The sequence below is a fragment of the Urocitellus parryii genome, chromosome 6 (assembly GCF_045843805.1).
Source record: "Urocitellus parryii isolate mUroPar1 chromosome 6, mUroPar1.hap1, whole genome shotgun sequence".
NCBI lineage: Eukaryota > Metazoa > Chordata > Mammalia > Rodentia > Sciuridae > Urocitellus > Urocitellus parryii.
Genome location: NC_135536.1, coordinates 91,777,494 through 91,796,760, shown reverse-complemented (window position 1 = coordinate 91,796,760; position 19,267 = coordinate 91,777,494). Strand labels below are relative to the sequence as shown.

The following is a 19,267-nucleotide window of genomic DNA, read 5'->3' as shown; positions in this document are numbered from 1 at the left end:
TGTTGGTACTGGTATAAGTCCTAAGGTCTGGTCTCCCTAACTAGATCTAAGCTCTAGGAATCATATATTTTCTTTTCTTATCTCTCTTAAAGCACCTGGCACAACACTGGACCTGGACTAAACACTTGTTAGAACTTACATTTAGCAGACCCCATTCCATGCTTTAACTTACATTTAGAGACCTGGTCTCATAAGAACCAGTCATCAGAGATTGTTGGAATTTATGGACTTTCAACTTTAGGAAAACCCTGTAACACTATAGTTTTCTCAGCTTCCACTAATGATGAAGGGAGGCCCTGTTCTAAGAATACTAAGTGGGACACATGTATAATTTCTGATCTTGCCAATCCCCCTCCATGTGGCTTAGAGGCTCTTATGACTAACACAAGATGGCACATACTGCTAATCACTGCCTTCCTCCAAGTGATCTGACATCATCTCCAGGACATAATGACTTTGTTAGCAAAGGAAAGTTAAAGCTAACAACTGGGTATGTCAAGACAATTAGGATTTAGTTCACTGGTAAGGGAACAACATAGTCTGCCACAGCTAAAAATTCCTCCCCTCAGGCAGAATGAATTAAGCAAATCTAGGGAAAATATTGGTTATTTCCCAATCCTCCAATAAAAATCACAGATTCCTGGGCCTGGGGTTGTGGCTCAGTGGTAGAGGGTTTGCCTAGCATGTGTGAGGCACTGGGTTCAATTCTTAGCACCACATAAAAATAAATAAATAAAAATAAAGATTCATCCACAACTAAAAGACATATTTTTTTTAAAAAAAATCAAAGATTCTATCTAAAGCCTTGATTCTCAGCACACGGAGGTAGTTTGTGGCTTTTGTTCCTGGAACATTTTCTCTACCTCTTTATCTGGTTTATTTCTCACTTGGCTTCAGGTATTGGGTAAACTGCATCTTTTCCAAAGGAGCCAGAGATCTAGGTAAGACATGCTGATCACACCCTGCATTCTCTTCCACTGCCCTTAACACTGCCACAAAGGACCTGTTTGTCCAGGTTTGTCTCCTGCTGTGGAAGGTAAGTTCACATGTGTAGAGACCAACACTATCTTGTTCATTGCTGTGCTCAGTGCTTAACAGAGTGCCTGGTCAAGAGGAAGCACACACAAATATTATGTGGAATGAATACATGTATCAGTTAGCTGAAGGATTTTGCTGACCTGGTTTTAGGTGCTTTACCAATGATCCCACTTTTACTACTGTTCCTGAAGCTTCATGCCCCAGCACCATTGGCTTTTTCACAATAAAATCCCCAATTCGACCATGCTGCCAGTAGTGGACATCTGAGCCGCAGATTCCAACAGAATGCATCTTCAACAGCACTTCTGATAAGAGAAAGGAGAAGGAGAAAAAAGTGAGGGAAAAAAACAACCCCAGTATCACTTTGATGAGCCCTAATGATTTCTCTCTGGATAAAAGACAGGCGGGGTCCAGGTACAAAATTTAGACCACAGAGGAAAACAAGAGGAACAGCAATCCTGATTAAGTCTGGCAAGATAGAAGAGTTTCCACAGAACAAGTGAACTGTATGTGATGGGTGATTTTATGTGTCAACTTGGCTAGGGTATGGTGCCCAGTTGTTTGGTTGGTTAAACACCAGTCCAGATGTTGCTGTAAAGGTATTTTTTAGGTATATTTAACATCAGTAAATTTTGAGAAGACCAGATTGTTCCCCACAACGTGGGTGGAGCTCACCCACTCTCAAGAGTAAAGACTGGGCTTTCTTTCTTTTATTTTTAATATATATTTTTTAGTTATAGGTGGACACAATAACTTTATTTTATTTTTATGTGGTGCTGAGAATCGAACCCAGTGACTCACCGCACTAGATGAGCACTCTACCACTGAGCCACAACCCCAGCCCCTGGAGTTTCTTAAAGGAAAAGATTTCTCCTCAAGACTGCAACATAGAAACGTGCCTGAGCTGGGGAGCTTGGGCAACTTAGCAGGACTCTAACTCAAAATTGAAAAGGCTGAGACTGTAGCTCATAGTAGAGCACCTTCCTTACAAATGCAAGGCCTTGAGTTCAGCCCCCAGTACTGCAAAGGAAGAAGGAAGGAGGAAAGAGGAAGGGAGGGGGAAGAAGAGGAGGATAAGGAAGAGGAGATAGGGAGAAGAAGGAAAAGGAGGAGAAAGGGGAAGAGGAAGAAGAAACCTGCCTGAGTTTGTAGTCTGCTGCCCTGCCCTGCCAACTTCAAATTTGTCAGTCCCCACACCCACAATCACATGAGCCAATTCTTTAAAATAAAATTCCCTCTTCTTCTCCCTTTCCCCCCCTCTATATATACACTCATACATATACATACATAACATATCTTATTTGTTCTGTTTGTCTGGAGAACCCCAACAAATAATCACAGTGTAAATAAGATATTATTAGGAGGAAGAAATGTGTCAACTTCTTAAAAGAACAAACTGTTTTTCAGGAGGTAACTGTTTCCAGACAATTACTACTCTATCTGATTCTTATTTATCCAAAAGAATAAGCCTGACAGAATCTCAGCTTGACAATCCATGGTGAGCTACCAGACTGAGTTCCTCATGTTTCTTGTTTTCTAAAAAACCGCAGCTTTACTTAAATCATCCAAAGACTTCAAATGGCATTTCCCTCCAAGGGTTTGAACAAAGTGGGATTTGGTGGTATCGTTGTTGTCAGTTTTCCAAGTTTAAGATAATGATACTACTGAGCCTCTCTGCTTAAATAAGCACTAAAGGATTACAGACTTGGTCTGACTGAGCTGACCGCATTACAAATTTCTCCCCAAGAAAAAGCTCTGCCTTAGAAAGACCGAGACCCTAAAGCTCTGCTATGCTTTCAGACACTTTACACACTGCCCTTGCCACAAACTATGTCAACTTATGGAAGGTAAGGTTCACATGTGTGGAGACCAACACTATCTTGTTGTTGTCAGTTTTCCAAGTTTAATATAATTTTTTTCCCATTCTGGAGATGGGAGAGATTAGAAAACAATCAGCAGGGATCTTCCCTAGGCAACTGGGTGGCATGACCACCCCAGGTAGACGCCACACCAGGAAATGTGTCAGCTCACCCTGAGGTGAGCTGACACATATATTTATATATTTAAAAATATATAAATATAAAATATATATTTTAAATATATATTTAAAATATATATATTAAAAATAAAAGAAAGAAAGCCCAGTCTTTACTCTTGCGAGTGGGTGAGCTTCACCCACATTGTGGGGAACAATCTGGTCTTCTCAAAATTTACTGATGTTAAATATACCTAAAAAATACCTTTACAGCAACATCTGGACTGGTGTTTAACCAACCAAACAACTGGGCACCATACCCTAGCCAAGTTGACAAAAAAAACTATTGGCAAAATCCAGCAGATGTGGCTCAAGAACATTCTTCATCTTTGGTTTTCATGAACAGAGAAAGAAATAGCGGGGTGAATTCTGAGATCAAAGGTAGGGAAGCCAGATGTGGTGGTACACACCTGTAATCCCAGCAACTCAGGAAGTTGAGGCAGAAAGATCACAAATTCGAGGCTAGCCTTAGCAACTTAGAGAGGTCCTAGCAACTTAGCAAAATTCTGTCTCAAAATAAAATATGAAAAAAAGGGCTGAGGATGTGGTCCAGTGGTTAAGTACCCCTGGGTTCCGTCCCAGTACAAAATATAAAATAAATTAAAAAGACTGGGCATGTGGCTCAGTAGTTAAGTGCCTCTTGGTTCAATCCCCAATACTCACCTCCCACCCCCAAAAAATTAGGGAAACATTTGAATTAGGATAACTATCTTAGAGTTTTCTCTTTTGAAGTCATCAATTTGTAGCAAGAGATTAGATCTGACTTGCTAGGGTGCTCACTAAAATATGTTCTTTCCCATTTCCAATTCAAGCATAGCAAGAGACAAGAAAATGAGGAAAGATTCAGAGAGAAGCTATACTGGGATCCTTCTGAATGCAAGATGTATGGCCCTTGTTTGGCCACCTCTGGAACCAACATATCAATACCAACATATCAGGACACAGTGAGGTGCCTCCTTCACTTCTCTGAACATGATATCTTGGTATGACTCTATAAACCCTGAAAATACACCACTTGCTAAACACTGATAGAAAGAACTATTGACTGTATCTTATCACTGAAAGTCAATAAATTCAACCGACCTTTGAGTAGCAAACCTCTAGAGCCACCAGGAAAGCTGCCTTCAATCTGATGTTCACACAGAGGCTGCAGTTCTGGGATGAGGTGTGGCAGGGTGGGGGAGGATATCCCAACTCATCAAGGACAAACAGAAAGGGGGCCTATTTGGCTGGGTATGACCCATCTATAGATACTCTAGCCCACTATTCCCAGCCTTACTTCAGGGTCCTGCAGATTATAAATAAGTAGGATTCTGGAGATGGGAGAGATCAGAAAACAATCAGCAGGGATCTTCCCTAGGCAACTGGGCGGCATGACCACCCCAGGTAGACGCCACACCAGGAAATGTGTCAGCTCACCCTGAGGGCTCACCCACTGAGAGGCCTGCAACGAGTAGAGCAAAGGTGCAGGAGCCCTGCCCCAGTGTGCTCACTTTCAGTACTTGGTTGATTTAGGCAGGGGGCAGGGCTCCTTGCAACCCCTCCCCCAGCCACCTGACAGAAAGGCTTAGAGTGCTCCACTGGCCTTCATGGGAATACTAACTAGCAAGATGCTCTCTTTGCTAATTAAAAGATCAAGTTCCGTAGACTGCTTTTCAATGTTTGGGCTAGGGTTAAGACATGATTTGGCAATACCAATGTGGTAGATAGGGTAATTGGTCATTAAGTTAAAAGAGGAACAATTCTGCCTTGGGTTCATGCACTTTGCATCAAAAACTCCCTGAGACAAGTCAGTAATATGATTCAGTAAATTTTTATTTTCTTTACATATTTATTTACTTTTTGATACTGGGGATGGAATGCAGGGACACTTTACTACCGAGTTACATCCTAGATCTTTTTATTTTTTATTTTGAGACAAGGTCTTGCTAAGTAGCTTCCTAGGATGATGAGGCTGGCCTTGAACTTATGATCCTTCTGCCTCAGCCTCCTATATCGAAGATATTACAGGTGTGTGCCACCATGCCCAGCTAATATAATTTTTTTCTAGTTCTGTTAATGTTTCTTTTATTTAATGTAGCAGTCAAGATAAACCTACCCATCTAGTCATGTTGTAGAAAACAGACTAGGTTCTCAGCCTAACAAATGCATAGTCTTTGGTTTGTTTTTAATGAAGGCAAAAGTAATAAATGGTAGGAAAAAAGTGGGGCAGGGAAATAAGGCACATGTCTCCAACATAAACAATAGGAAAAAAATACCAGTTCAGTTTTGCAAGGACCTACCATTCGGGCCTGGTTCAGGAATGGGATAGTTCTCCTAAAAAAAGAAAAAGAAAAAGTCATTTAGCTTGAATAATAACTTTACCTTATGAACACTTTCCATTATTAAAAAGTTAAAGTGGAGTTTCATTGAGTTTTCACAAAATTAACATAAGCTCAGACCATACTGCTGCTGGGCTGTAGGTGTATACTGAAGGGCTCATCGAATGGCAGGCTAGAAAAACCTACCCAGCTCTTCACCACTTTTCTAACAGAGCAAATGATCCAAACAATGGCATACATCATATGTTCACAATCTTACAGAGAACCACACTGGCTGTCACCAGTGTCATGTCACAGGATGGGATACTGTTCTGATGCTGGGTTCCCTCCCAGGGAAACTGCCAACTGCCCTAAAGCCAAAGGCCCAATTCTGGTAGAGAACTTCAGGCCCAGGAAGAGCTGACTTTAATTTATGACCTCATCCACCCACCCAACTTGCCTAGGACTAAGAAAAAGGTCTGCTAGATGTGCCCTCAGGCATAAAGGAAATCTGGGCTGCTTCTGGGTCTCTGGATCTGCTTTCCATATCAGAATCATCTATCCTGGAAAAACACATTCTTAGATATGTTTGTTTCTGGCAAACTCCTATAAGGAAAGGATGAGAGCATTTCTAGCAGGTGCATGTGAGGACTGTTATCTCAAGACAGGAGAGTGTCTATGCTGCCATCCCTTTCCCTTTATATTAGCACACAGACTGATAGCTGGTAATCTATCTTCCAAACCTCCTGGGTAGAGTTTTAGAGGCCTCTTGGGAACATAGAGGACCTGCATTTTGAATACTCTCACAGGTTCAAAAAGCAATCTGAGGGCTGGGTTTGTGGCTCAAGTGGTGGGGTGCTCGCCTAGCATGTGTGAGGCACTGGGTTCAATCCTCAGCACCACATAAAAATAAAATAAAGATATTGTGTACACCTAAAACTAAAAAAATAAATATTAACAAAAAAGCAATCTGAGCCAGTACAGTGGCACACACCTGTAATCCCAGCAGCTCAGGAGGTTGAGGCAGGAGGATCACAAGTTCAAAACCAACCTCAGCAAGAGTGAGGCACTAAGCAACTCAGTGAATATAAAATATGGCTGGAGATATGGCTTAGTGGCTGAGTGCTACAGAGTTCAAGCCCCAGTACTGGGGCGGGAAGCAATCTGAACAGGAGTGGGATTATATTTATAATCTCAGCTACTCAGGAGGTTGAGGTAGGAGGATTGTCGAATTCATGGCCATCCTAGGCAATTTAGCAAAACCCTGACTCAAAATTTAAAATTTTTTAAAAGGACCGTGGGTGTAGCTCAGTGGTGGAGTACTCCTGGGTTCAATCTCCAGCAGCACCAAAAAACAAACAAACAAAAAAATAATCTGATGTAGAAGAAAGATGGATAAAACAGGTTTTGGTTGTTTTGTTTTTAACCTCAATTTTTAAAAGGGAAGGGAAGGACAAAAGAAAGAAGAATCAGAAAAGAAGGGAAGGAAAGAAGGCAGGCAGTCAAGAAGGAATTCCATCTAAAAATGGCCATTTTAGGATAACTGTCACCAAAACCTTCCCCAATGGAGTCACTGGTCTCATATCTGACTTTTTTCCTTGAAATACAGGGATTGAACCCAGGGACACTCTGCCACTGAGCTATAATCTCCAGCCCTTTTACTTTTTTATTTTGGGACAGGGTCTCACCAAGTTTCTGAGGCTGGCCTTGAATTTATGAACCTATTGCTTCAGCCTCCCAAAAGTTACTGAGATTACAGGCATGTGCCACCACACCCAGTTCACATCTGACATTATATATCAGAAAATATTATGTAAAGTTGTTTCTGTTATATTGGGTGAAATTTTAAACTGCAAGTTAAATTGAAACTAAAGACAAACATGGAACAGTATTCTACCCTTCCACCAATTGTGTTATTAGGCAAACTCCCAGGCACTGAGAGACGATTAGAGCTTAATCTTCATATTCTTGCCTCTAGCTGTTTTAAGTTTGAATACTGCATTTGGGGTGGGGAGTTAGGGAGATTCAAATTCAGAGCAATAGTTGGGTGAACCAAGTAAGCCCTCGGTCACTGAAATGATCTCTAATCTCTGAAAAAGCCCTTTGCTCTTACCTCTCTGAAAAACCTACAGTAACTTCTCCAGGCACTAGATGGTGCTGTGCTAATAACTTGTTTTTTCCTTGGTAGCAGAAACACTTCATGGAGAACTTCAAATACTTTCCCTGTACTGCTGCCCTTTCTTTACCCTTCTCTTTCTTGCTAACTCTAATCACCTTTATAATTCAGGCTTGTTTACTGCCTCTCATCTACAGAAGACATGCTACCTGAGCACAAGCCCATATTAAGATCAGCCCATAAATGTATAAATATTGTCTAAGCACCACTGTGGAGCCCATAGGTTTTACAAAGTTGTCATACAGATTACTAAAAATCCTTGCTTTTTTATTGTGGTTCTTGGCATGATGTTGGTTAAAATCCCATTTACTTAATCTCTTTTTCAGTCTTAGATTTCAGTGGTGATATGCTTTCATTTACCCAATTTCTTATCTCCCAAGGCTTCTTAGGGGTGTGACTCAGGGGTAGAGCGCTTGCCTAGCATGTACATGGCTCTAGATATAAACCCCAGCACTGCAAGAAATTTAAAAAAAAAATGTTTTGAAGTCTTAGACACATTCAAGTTTTCCTAAATAGGATTTCTTACCTTTCTGTGAATGATAGTAATGAGAAGGTAAAAAAGAACTGAGTAACTTCTTTACTGTAGTTATGTTAGTGTTCCAATACTTTTCTTTTTTTTTTTGTCTTTTCTTTTTTCTTTTTGTCTTTTCTTTTTGGAGCTGGGGATCAAATCGATGGCTTTGCACAGATGAGGCAAACCCTTTTCCGCTGAGCTACATCCCATTCTGCACTTTTCAATTCAAGTTAGAAATACCTATCTGAAGCCAGACATCATGGGACTTGCCTATAATTGGAGTTACTGGGGAGACCAAGGCAGGAATATTGCAAGTTCGAGACTAGTCCCAGCACCTTAGTGAGGCCCTAAGCAACTTTAAAAAAGAACTAGAGATGTATCACAGTGGTAAGTGACCCTAGGTTCAACCCCAGGACAAAGAAACAACAACAATAACAAAATCCTGTCTGGATCTCATACATATTCTCCCTTCTATTCTTCTCCTTAAGCTCACTCACCCCCTGGCGCCCTGCCTTACACAGTAACTCATGGAAATACTCAGGGAAAAATTCTCTGGACACATAGGATCATGCCAGGTGCTCCTTTCATCCTAAATGTTATCTCGCCTTCCCTAAATAGATGTTTGCAAATAATCCTAAATGTACCCTTATTGGCCACAGTTTCTCCACTTCTACCAGTACAACTGAATTCATTCCCTCAAAGTCTTGCATGCATTGCAGCCACTGCCTCAATACAAGGAGAAATCGGGGGAACATGCCTTTTCCCTCCTTCAGCCAACCTGAGTGGGACCATGAAAAATCAGACTCTGGAATCACCTGTCCACGTGTATTGCAGGCTCCCTGGCACCTGCATGTACTTCTGGCAGTTATGTAACCTTGTTGTGCCCTCAATTTCCTCTTCTGTATAACAAAGATAACCATAAAAAGGAGAGCCAACTCATAGTACATAAGTTCAGTCTTATTGCAAAAGAAATAACAGGGCTGGGAATGTAGCTCTGTAGCAGAGCACTTGCGTAGCATGCACCAAGCCCTGGATTCAATCCCCAGTGCAGGAAGGAAGGAAGAAAGGAAGAAAAACAAAAGAAATAACAAAGTTCTGTAGAGACCATTATGTTATGCCATATAAGTCAAACTTGAAAAGTTAAGGAAAATAAGTCAAACTCAGAAGGTCAAGGGTTGTATGTTTTCCTTCATATGTGGAAGCTACAGAGGAAAAAGGAAAAGTGATGGGGGGGATTTTATGAAAATCAAGGGAGATCAGTAGAGGAAAGGGACCAGGACGTGGGATGTGGGAGGTGGGAGGAGGGAGGGACTGGGGAGTGATATTGGCCAAAGTATATTGTTATATTGCGTGCATTTACGAATATGTAGCAACAAAGTCCATCATTTTGTACCACTTTAATGCAACAAATAGAATATGTGGAAAGAGGAAAAAAGGAAATAACCAAGTTCTGTTTCCATAATTACCTTACACTATGGTTGAACCAACTGTGGATAACCTTGCCCCTTTGAAAAGTACTTTAAATTGTTTGGGGGGAAAAGTTGTATTCCCATTGTTTTTATGCCAACTTTAGAGAAGTCTGATTGTTCTTTGAAAGGCCCCAGTCTTCAGAAGAAAGTGAAGTTAAGATGCCAGCAGTGTTTTTAGTCTTGCTTCTGACAGTTGTAGAAAAAGGATAAAGCCACCCCCTCCTGCTGTCAGGGCAGAGTGTGAGGAAGTCAGCAGCCTGGCCCCAGGTCCTCAGCAGCATCTCTGACACCTGCTCCCACATGCCAGGCCTCCTGTGAGCCTTGTGGGGCTGTCCTGCATGCTTACAGTAAACAGGAGACCTTGTTTTGCTTCCTTCTCCCTCCATATTCCCTTTCCATTGAGTACTTGAAGGGTGTTTTGAGGGAAATCCAAAGATTTCCCAATTGATTGTTTTGTCATAAGAGGCTTTGTTCTAGCTGCTGGTCCTGGCACACTCAAAGTAGGGGGTCAAAGTAGGGGGTTGGATACTCTCCAAAGTCCACTGAGCTGGTTCCCTGCCCAGGCTCTCCCAGCTCCATCTAGTCTTTGTTCTGCTGTAACAATCTTTCTAAAATGCAAATATGCTTGCAGTCCCCAGTGGCCCTATACCACTCACATGGCAGCCACTATGTCTCCATCTTACCTCCAATCTTGCCAAACCCTACACTGGGTCACCCTCACAAGGGAGCCTTTTTTCCCTCTCCTTCAAGATCTCACAGGACATAGGAAGTGAACTGAAAGTGAGGCATCCTAATTCCTGTGGGAACTCAGGGAGACTTAGGTTTGGATGTGTTGAAATGAGGGGTCTAGGGACATCCAAATGGGTCTGTCCAATAGGCAGTTGTATTCCTAGAACTGGTGCTCAGTCATCATCTCTTACAAGAAACCTTCCCTGTCATACCAGACTAGTAAGGTAACTACTTCTTGAAACTTCCTTCCACCTAGCACTGAATCCACACAGGATAGTTAAGGAACTATTTACTTCTCAGCAGTGATAAACGTGTAAAAATTTCCTTCTAACTAAACATATAAGATCATAACCATTAATTTCTTATGAGGATCTTTATCTTAAGCAAAAATATGAAATCTCTGAGCTCTGTTGGATGCTCTGGTCTATTAAAACATTTATTAAGTACTTACTGTGCTCAGGTCTTTGTAATTGAATATTTATATGTTTTTTACTTTTTTTTAGAGACACATTTATTCAGCATCTGTTTTTAAGTTGTTGAAGTGAACATCACTTTGCAAAATTTGAACATATTTTCCCCAGTTCTCAATGTTTCTTTGTGTAAATCTGGTTGAGGGGCTGAGGCTGCAGCTCAATGGCACAGCACTTGCCTAGAATGTGTGAGATCCAGGGTTTGATCCTCAGCACCACATAAAAATAAATAAATAAATAAATAAAAGTATTGAGTCCATCTACCAAAAAAAAAAAAAAATTAAATCTGGTTTTAGACTCAACTCAAAGTAGATCAAGGACCTAGGAATTAAACCAGAGACCCCATGTCTTACTAGGGTAAAAGTAGGTCCAAATCTCCATCATATAGGATTAGGCCCCTACTTCCTTAACAAGACTCCTATAGCACAAGAATTAGAATCAAGAATTAATAAATGGGGTGGATTCAAACTAAAAAGCCTCTTCTCGGCAACAGAAACAATCAGTGAGGTGATTAGAAAGCCTACATCTTGGGAGCAAATCTTTACCCCTCACACATCAAATAGAGCATTAATCTCTAGAATATATAAAGAACTCAAAAAACTAAACACCAAAAAAACAAATAGCACAATCAATAAATGGGCCAAGGAACTGAACAGACACTTCTCAGAAGAAGATATTCAATCAATCAACAAATATATGAAAAAATGTTTAACATCTCTATCAATTAGAGAAATGCAAATCAAAACTACTCTAAGATTTCATCCCACTCCTGTCAGAATGGTGGCTATAAAGAATACAAACAACAATAAGAGTGGGCCAGGATGTGGGGGAAAGGCACACTCATACATTGCTGTTGGTACTGCAAATAGATGCAGCCAATATAGAAAGCAGTATGGAGATTCCTTGAAAAACTGGAAATGAAATCACCATTTGACCCAGCTATCCCACTCCTCAGTCTATACCCAAAGGACTTAAAAACAGCATACTATAGGGACACAGCCACATCAATGTTTAATGCAGCAAATTCACAATAGCTAAACTGTGGAGCCAACCTAGATGCCCTTCAGTAGATGAATGGATAAAGAAAATGTGGTATATATATACACAATGGAATATTACTCAGCAATAAAATCATGGCATTTTTCAGGCAGGGAATTGGAGAATATAATGCTAAGTGAAGTTAGCCAATCCCAAAAAACAAATGTCGAATGTTTTCTCTGATACAAGAAGGCTGATTCACAGCGGGGTTGAGAGGGGCAACATGGGAAGATTAGACAAACTCCAGATAGAGAAAAGGCGAGGGAGGGAGCAAGGGGGTAAAAACAAGATGGTGGAATGAGATGAACATCACTACCCTAAGTACATGTATGAAGAAGACACGAATGGTATAAATATACTTTGTATATACATGCATAGATATGAAAAAGTGTGCTCTATATATGTAATATGAATTGTAATGTATTCTGCTGTCATATATAACAAATTAGAATAAAAACTTTTAAAAATAAATAGATTAATAAATATACAGCAGCAAAAAAAAAAAATCTGGTTGGGGGGAAATTTCTAGCTTTAATATCCATGCTCAGAGACTTCTAAGTTGGATGCCAATACTGCATATATGTACCTATTTCTTCTTCTTAATTTGTCATGCAATTTTAGAAATCTCCCCCACACCCATAATTCTAGTTTCTCCCCTAAGAATAGAGTTACTTTTACAGAATGTTAAAATCCTACTACTGACATTGTTTACTGTTCCTGCTGCTTTGAGGGGAAAAATGTTAGCTTTGTGTCTCCTGGCCTTTTACAGACAAAGGCATTGCCTTTTCATAACAGCTGACAGAGATGGCAATTTGCTGGACTTATTTTCCTCTTTTGAATTTGAAATTGTTTATCTGGTTTTATTGTTGAAACAATTTAGATAAAGAGAGGGGATTTCTTTGGGCTATTTGCTACTACTTAACTCCCCTGTTACTGAAGAAGTTTGGGATTATGTTATCACTGGAAATTACCTCTGACTGATAAGATTAGTTCAGATACTAAAGGGTTAAGCAGCCTGTTTCTTCTCCCTCCAGGTGATCTCTCAACTGCTCATTAGGACTATCAGTGCCCTTTAATCTGTTTATATAGAAGTAGCTGGCTGTCCACTAATTGCAAAACTAATCAGGAAAAGAGACATGATGTAAGGATTAGAGATATAGCTCAGTGGCAGAGCACTTGCCTAGCATGCATGAAGATCCTGTGTTTGATCCCCAGCACCGCAAGGAAAAAAAGACACATGATGCATGATGCCTAGAAGCATTCCCATTCTCCTCATTCAAAAATCCTAACAGTAAAGCATAAGTGGCAAGGACAGGACACTTTTAATGTGTTGTATTAGATACAGAATTGTCTTGTTTTTTAAAACTATTGACATGGAGTATATTACATTTCCTCAAAGGGCAAAATCTCAAGAAATATCTTCAAGAACTCTGATTAATCTCTAAATTTGATGTTGATGCATTATTTTCTCTGTTATAATTAAACAATATCAACTCATAATTATTTTTCCTTTACCCTGCCATCTATTCATATAACTAATCATAAAACAAAAATCTGACTACTTCCCCTCCAGGGTGCTCAGGTCCCTGGAATGGGGAAGTTGTTTTATTCCCATTCTTCTCCCTGTCCAGATGTTCATGCCTGAAATTGAAGAAAAGCTGATTTTCAGGAAGAAGGGATATAACATGCACTTAGAAGTGGTCCATGAACTGTTACTTATGATGAACTGTTATTTATTTATGCAATACATAAAGAAGTGGAGAGGTACGCTTAAAAATGGTTATAGCAGTCTGATACTACACTATATCCAAGTGCAGCCAATGCAAGCATCAGTCCATGGTTACCTGGAAATACAAATAAAATTGAAACTTTCATCATAGAAATTCATGAAGCACTGTATTAAAGTCCCAGGACATGCACGGAATGTAGTAGGCACTCAAAATGTTAATCCCCTTTTGTTAGTTTCCTTACCATTCTAGCAAACCCTAGAGCATTAAAATTATAGCACATTGCTGGGCATGGTGGCACACACCTGTAATCCCAACAACTCAGGAGGCTGAAATAGAAGGATCACAAATTTGAGGCCAGTCTCAGCAACTCAGTGAAACCCTGTCTCAAAATGTAAAAATTTAAATATATATATAACTCATCTGTAAAGCATCTCTGGGTTCAATCCCCAGTACCAAAAGCAAACAAACAAATAAAAAAAAGCCTACCTACCACCACCAAACAAAGATTCTGCACAGAAAAACTAATTTGAATGTTTTATATCCCAGCTTCATGAATTAGTAATTCACTTCCCAATAAAAAGCACTTTCTAGGGGCTGGGGCTGTAGCTCAGTGGTAGAGTGCTCACCTAGCATGTATGAGGCACTGGGTTCGATTCTCAGCACTGCATAAAAATAAAAATAAAGATATTGTGTCCAGGGGCTGGGGTTGTGGCTCAGCGGTAGAGCACTCGCCTAGCATGTGCAGGGCCTGGGTTCGATCCTCAGCACCACAAAAAAATAAATAAATAAAGATATTGTGTCCAACTAAAAAATAATAGATATTTTTAATGTCCAATCACACAACTTGCAGCAATAGAGCTAGAACTAAATTCCACTCTGATCCCTCACCTTAGCTTTGACCTTATTATTGTTTCCATTTAAAGACCTCAGCAAACTGATATTGTTTGCTGATTGGATGTTTGCTTCTTTTTTTAATATTTATTTTTTAGTTGAAGTTGGTCACAATACCTTTGTTTTATTTATGTATTTCTATGTGGTGCTGAGGATTGAACCCAGGGCCTCACACGCACTCAGTGAGCGCTCTACCGCTGAGCCACAACCCCAGCCCTTGGCTGTTTGCTTCTTTATGAATGTTTCCACACCTCTCCCTCCTACTCTCTGGAAGCCTTAAACTTTCTCTATTTAAAATGGGGAGGGGAGGGGCTGGGGATGTGGCTCATGCGGTAGCACGCTCGCCTGGCATGCGTGCGGGTGACCCAGGTTCAATCCTCAGCCCCACATACAAATAAAGATGTTGTGTCCGCTGAAAACTAGAAATAAATATTAGAAATAAATATTAAAAAATTCTCTCTCTCTCTCACTCACTCTCTCTTTTAAAAAGCTGATAAATATTAGAAATAAATATTAAAAAATTCTCTCTCTCTCTCTCACTCACTCTCTCTTAAAAAAAAAAGCTGATATGCTTCTTTCCCTCTTATAAAAAAAAATGGGGAGGGGAAGCAGAAGGTTTTAAATCTCAGATTTTGTTTCATTTTCCTCATTATGAAAGACCGCAGCCAATCTCTCAGTATGTTTATGTCCTCCCTCCCTCCCTTTCTCTCTCTCTCTGATTTACCACACAACTTATAATGCTCCCTCTTTGCTGTTACCACTAACCAACTAGCAGGCAAATTTGTTTCCTGCAGCTCCCTACTGCATCAAGAAAGAAAAGGGAGTCATATCTTCTCCACAGGCAAGAGGGATTCTGGGTTAAGGTTTTGTTTCTACTAGATAGAGTGAAGTGGCCCAGGTCACATTTTCCCACAGAACCACCCCCCTGAATGGGCAGGTTCCTGGTTTTACATGAAGCAGAAAGGCAGCACTGGCAAAAGCTGAGCCCTCCTTCCTGCTTCAGAACCCTGCAGAATCCTGCTTCAGGTTTTAGGAATAGAAATTTCCCCAAACAACTCCCTTTACATGAGTTCTTGAGGCAAGGATCATTTTTATCAGGGGACCAACCCCTGATCCACCTAAATGGGCACTGGGCCTCAATTCCCCAGAGTGAAAGAGTTTTAAATCTATTGTTTGGTGGTCTTATCCCAAAAAGGCAAAACAGCTGGGCATGTTGGTGCACACCTATAATCCCAGTTACTGAGAAGGCTTTTGGGATCTCTTCTAAATCCCAAATTCAAGGCCGGCCTGGGCAACTTAGTGAGAATTTCTTTCAAAATAAAATTTTTAAAAAGGGTCTGGGGATGTAACTCAGCTGCCCTAGTATTCATGCAGTAGCCCTGAGTTTAATCCTCAGTACTCAAGGAAAAAAAAAAAAATGCTGGGGGTGAGGGACATTCCAATTCTTCCCCCTTCCCAGTCTTTTCTTCTGTAATTCATATTCAACCTAGCCTATGGCTTTTCAAATGCCACTAATGACTTACTCTATTATTAGGCTCAGGAAATCCTGAGTTCTCCTATAGAGAGAACAGATTCCCCATGATGTTTCTTTCTGTCTCTATCTCTGGTTCATTACTGGCACCATCAACCCAATCCCAGATCACTGAGCCTATTCACCTCAAAGAAGAGGGTGGATAGGCAGAAATACCTTACTGGGAGGAAGGAGCCTTATGGAGGAAACAGGGAGAAACTATGCTTGGGAAGGAGTACAAGGGCCCAGAAAGCCTGTGCTGTGTTGTAGTCACCCCTGAGGAGGCATGGGCCTCTGCTTAGTTTTTGCTGACAACCCTTATGTCCCTTTCCCTCCAGTATTGGGTATTTCTCCAGGGTAATGTCTCCTGCTTCTTTCCTTCTCCCCCTACATGTTCTGCTTATACATGTTCTGTTCAGCCATCCCCAATTTCCTAATAGAGCACTATTTAGGATAGGACAATTCTTTATTGTGCAGGACAGTGAATCCAATAAATTCCAACAAAATCTATCAGCTGTTGCCCTCAATCATTGTGGCAACCAAACCCCCTGATACATTTCCAAATATCTCCTGGGGAATGGGTGCAGTATGCTCAGTAGAGAAACAAATGACTCCTAAGTCTACATCACCAGCCCTGTGATGTAGGTGCATTCCTGTATCCAAGGGAACCACTCAAAGTTAACCTGTAATCTGTCATGGAAACATCTTAAACTCAAATTTTCAAAGCTAATCTCATTATTTTAATCTATTCTTCTGACTAGTAAATTACTCATGCACTTGCAAGTCTTAAAACTAAACCTGGGAGTCCTCCTGGTTATGCCCCTGAACACTTTTACTATGTACCAGTCCCACAACTGCACATAAAATTCTCATGTTTTTTAGAGCCGTTAGAACACAGTCACCTCAACCCAATCCCCATTCTAATCAGAGTGGGTCTTAATGCAAAACCAATGGAGGAAATTTAAGGTGAGCTCCCTCTTAAAGGGGGGTAGTCTGCCTGAGAAGTGGGAAAGCATGAGTTTAGGAGTGAAGGCAAAGCAGAACCTGGGGTTGTAATTCTATGGCTTCTACTTATTAGGTGCATGGCCTCAAGCAGGCTCTGAACAGATAGAGGGCCAAGGGCTAAAGGCCACTCCCAGTGAGACCTTTACTCATTGCCATGACCATCAAAGCCCTCACATTGCTACATTGTTTACTTCAAAAGTTTACTTCTTATCTGTCTCCCTCAGTAAACTTGGGAGCTTTCTTCCTCCAGCGTTCTGGTCCAGTGCCTGGCACATGGAAGGTAACCTCTTATAAATGTTTGAAGGACTGCATCTGAAATCACTCTAAAGCTATATAAAGTAGTACCAATTTCCCTTCCTCATAATGCCTGATGAGGCATTTATTGTAATAAACAGTAATAGTGTCACTTTAATTCAGGACCTTGGATGGAGACTACAAAATGAGAGGAAACAGCATTAGAATGGGGGTTTGAACATCTGAATTCTTGTCTTGGCTCTGTTAACTAACCAAGCCTATCAACTTGGGGATGGCACTTTCTTCAACAGAGGAAATGGAGAGAATCCTTCAGATAAGGATTCTTAACACAGATAGAAGGGAGATATACAGGGCATTAAAGGGAGTCTTGAACAAAACTACCACCAAACTCAGTCTGTTTGCATTCTTTAGAGAGACCATCACAGATTCTTAAACTGTCAATTACTATTAATCTTGATAATCTTCTGAGTCTCTCCAATTTAGATCCTGGTGCATGTTCTTTGAAGGGAAGAAAGTGCTTAGGAGCAATAAAGATGGCTGATACCTGTCCACATGCCAAATGCTATCCCAGACCATTTGAAATGGACTTTGTCAATGGAACTGTGGCATGACCACTGGGCTGATTCAGCAGCTCCCTGAACTTTGGTCCCCTTAGCAGAGGGCAGAAGTCAGGGTGTAAAGAACAGATGTATACAGAAAGTTCCTAAAAGGTCAAGGGAACCAGATCAAAGAGGCAAATCACTGGAAAACGAACTAAGGGCGATTATCTACACTGCCAGCCAAAGCTATCATTTTCTGAACACTTAATAAGTGCTGGGTATTCTCAAGATCATAATAATCCTGCAGGGGAGGTTTTTGTCAGTCCCACACAAAGGAGAGTAAATTGAAGTTTCACTCATTTTTTTCTCTTTCTACCCTGTGCTCTACCCAGAAGAGCAGTTCTGGGCAGGTCCTAATCCAGGCAGCATTCTTGCATCTCTTCTGAAAAGTGCAATGGCAAGAGTGTGGACTATGAATCTGCAGCTGGAAAAGTGCAATGAATCTGCAGCTGGCAAAGGAGGGGAAAGGCTTCAATTCATTTGCAACAGTCCTGGATATAGGCCACGTGCCAGTCACGGGGCTAAGTTCAGAGAGGCACAGACAATATTCCTGCCTTAATGATAACCGTTAACCACTAATCACTACCTCTACCCCACCCCCACCCTCACCCCCACCACCACTTTAACCCCTGTGGTAACCAGCTCAACAAACACCTAAGGTGAGGGGCCTTTGCTAGGCTGGAACTGGAGAGCTGGGACCTGCTGGGCTCAGAGAGGAGTGAGGAAGGGTCGAGTAGGCTTCCCACCCTCCTTCCTCTTTTACCAAGCGAATGTCCCCAGGTCCGTGCACAACAAGGGAGAGGTTCTCGGGCTGGGCCGCCGTCGCCATGTCACTCTCTAGCTCCCGTGTGGTACTGGAGTCTGCAGGGCCTCTGGCTGTACGGGTCCTGTGGATGGTTCTGGTCTTTGCCCTGCAGAGGGTCCGGGGTTAGAAGTGGGAGGTGGGGCCTGGTCTCGGCGGCGCGCGCCGGCCGGGGGCGGAGCCTTTTCGTTCTTGACAGCCGGGGCGGGGCTGGCGTGCAGGGGCGGAGCTGCCAGCTCCCTCAGAACCACCAGCTGGAGAGATCCGCGAGGCCCCCTGCCTCTGTCTGCACTGTTCTTCTGCTTGGCTCAGACTTTGCTGCCCTGAAAGCAGCCTACGGAGTTAAAGCCAGCAAACCGGCATGCTCAAACGCTAGCTGAGGAAAAATGGGCACCAGGAATTTGGGGAGCTATTGAGAATGCAGATTCTCTTGGCCAGTACGGAGATTCTTATACAGTAAATCTAGTGAAACAGGCGCTATACTGATGGCAGTATCCATGTTGGCGCCTTGTCCCCTGTGCCCAGCACAGAGTCTCTCATCAAGGCATAAGTGAATGAATTCGTGCATCATACTATGGGCCTGATTTATCCCATGGGCCTGATACATCTTTATAAAGAAACAGAAATTGTGAGAACCTTTCTTTTTAACTGCACTGCTGCTTCTATTTGAAGAAGAGTTGAGGCACAAACTCAAGCTCCTTCAAGG

At 41.5% G+C, this 19,267-nt stretch overlaps 1 protein-coding gene across 1 annotated transcript in view; it reads right to left on the bottom strand.

Annotated features, from left to right (window-relative positions):
- Sord (sorbitol dehydrogenase) overlaps positions 1-18,708 on the bottom strand; it is a 35,147-nt gene extending 16,439 nt beyond the window's left edge. Inside the window, exons 1-3 of the mRNA XM_026391319.2 lie at positions 18,523-18,708; positions 5,356-5,389; positions 1,179-1,343 (exon numbers count right to left, since the gene is read on the bottom strand). Of these exons, the coding sequence (XP_026247104.1) occupies positions 1,179-1,343; positions 5,356-5,389; positions 18,523-18,588 (265 nt within the window). The 5' untranslated portion in view covers positions 18,589-18,708. The remainder of the gene's footprint in view (positions 1-1,178; positions 1,344-5,355; positions 5,390-18,522) is intronic.
- Positions 18,709-19,267: the final 559 nt, after the last annotated feature.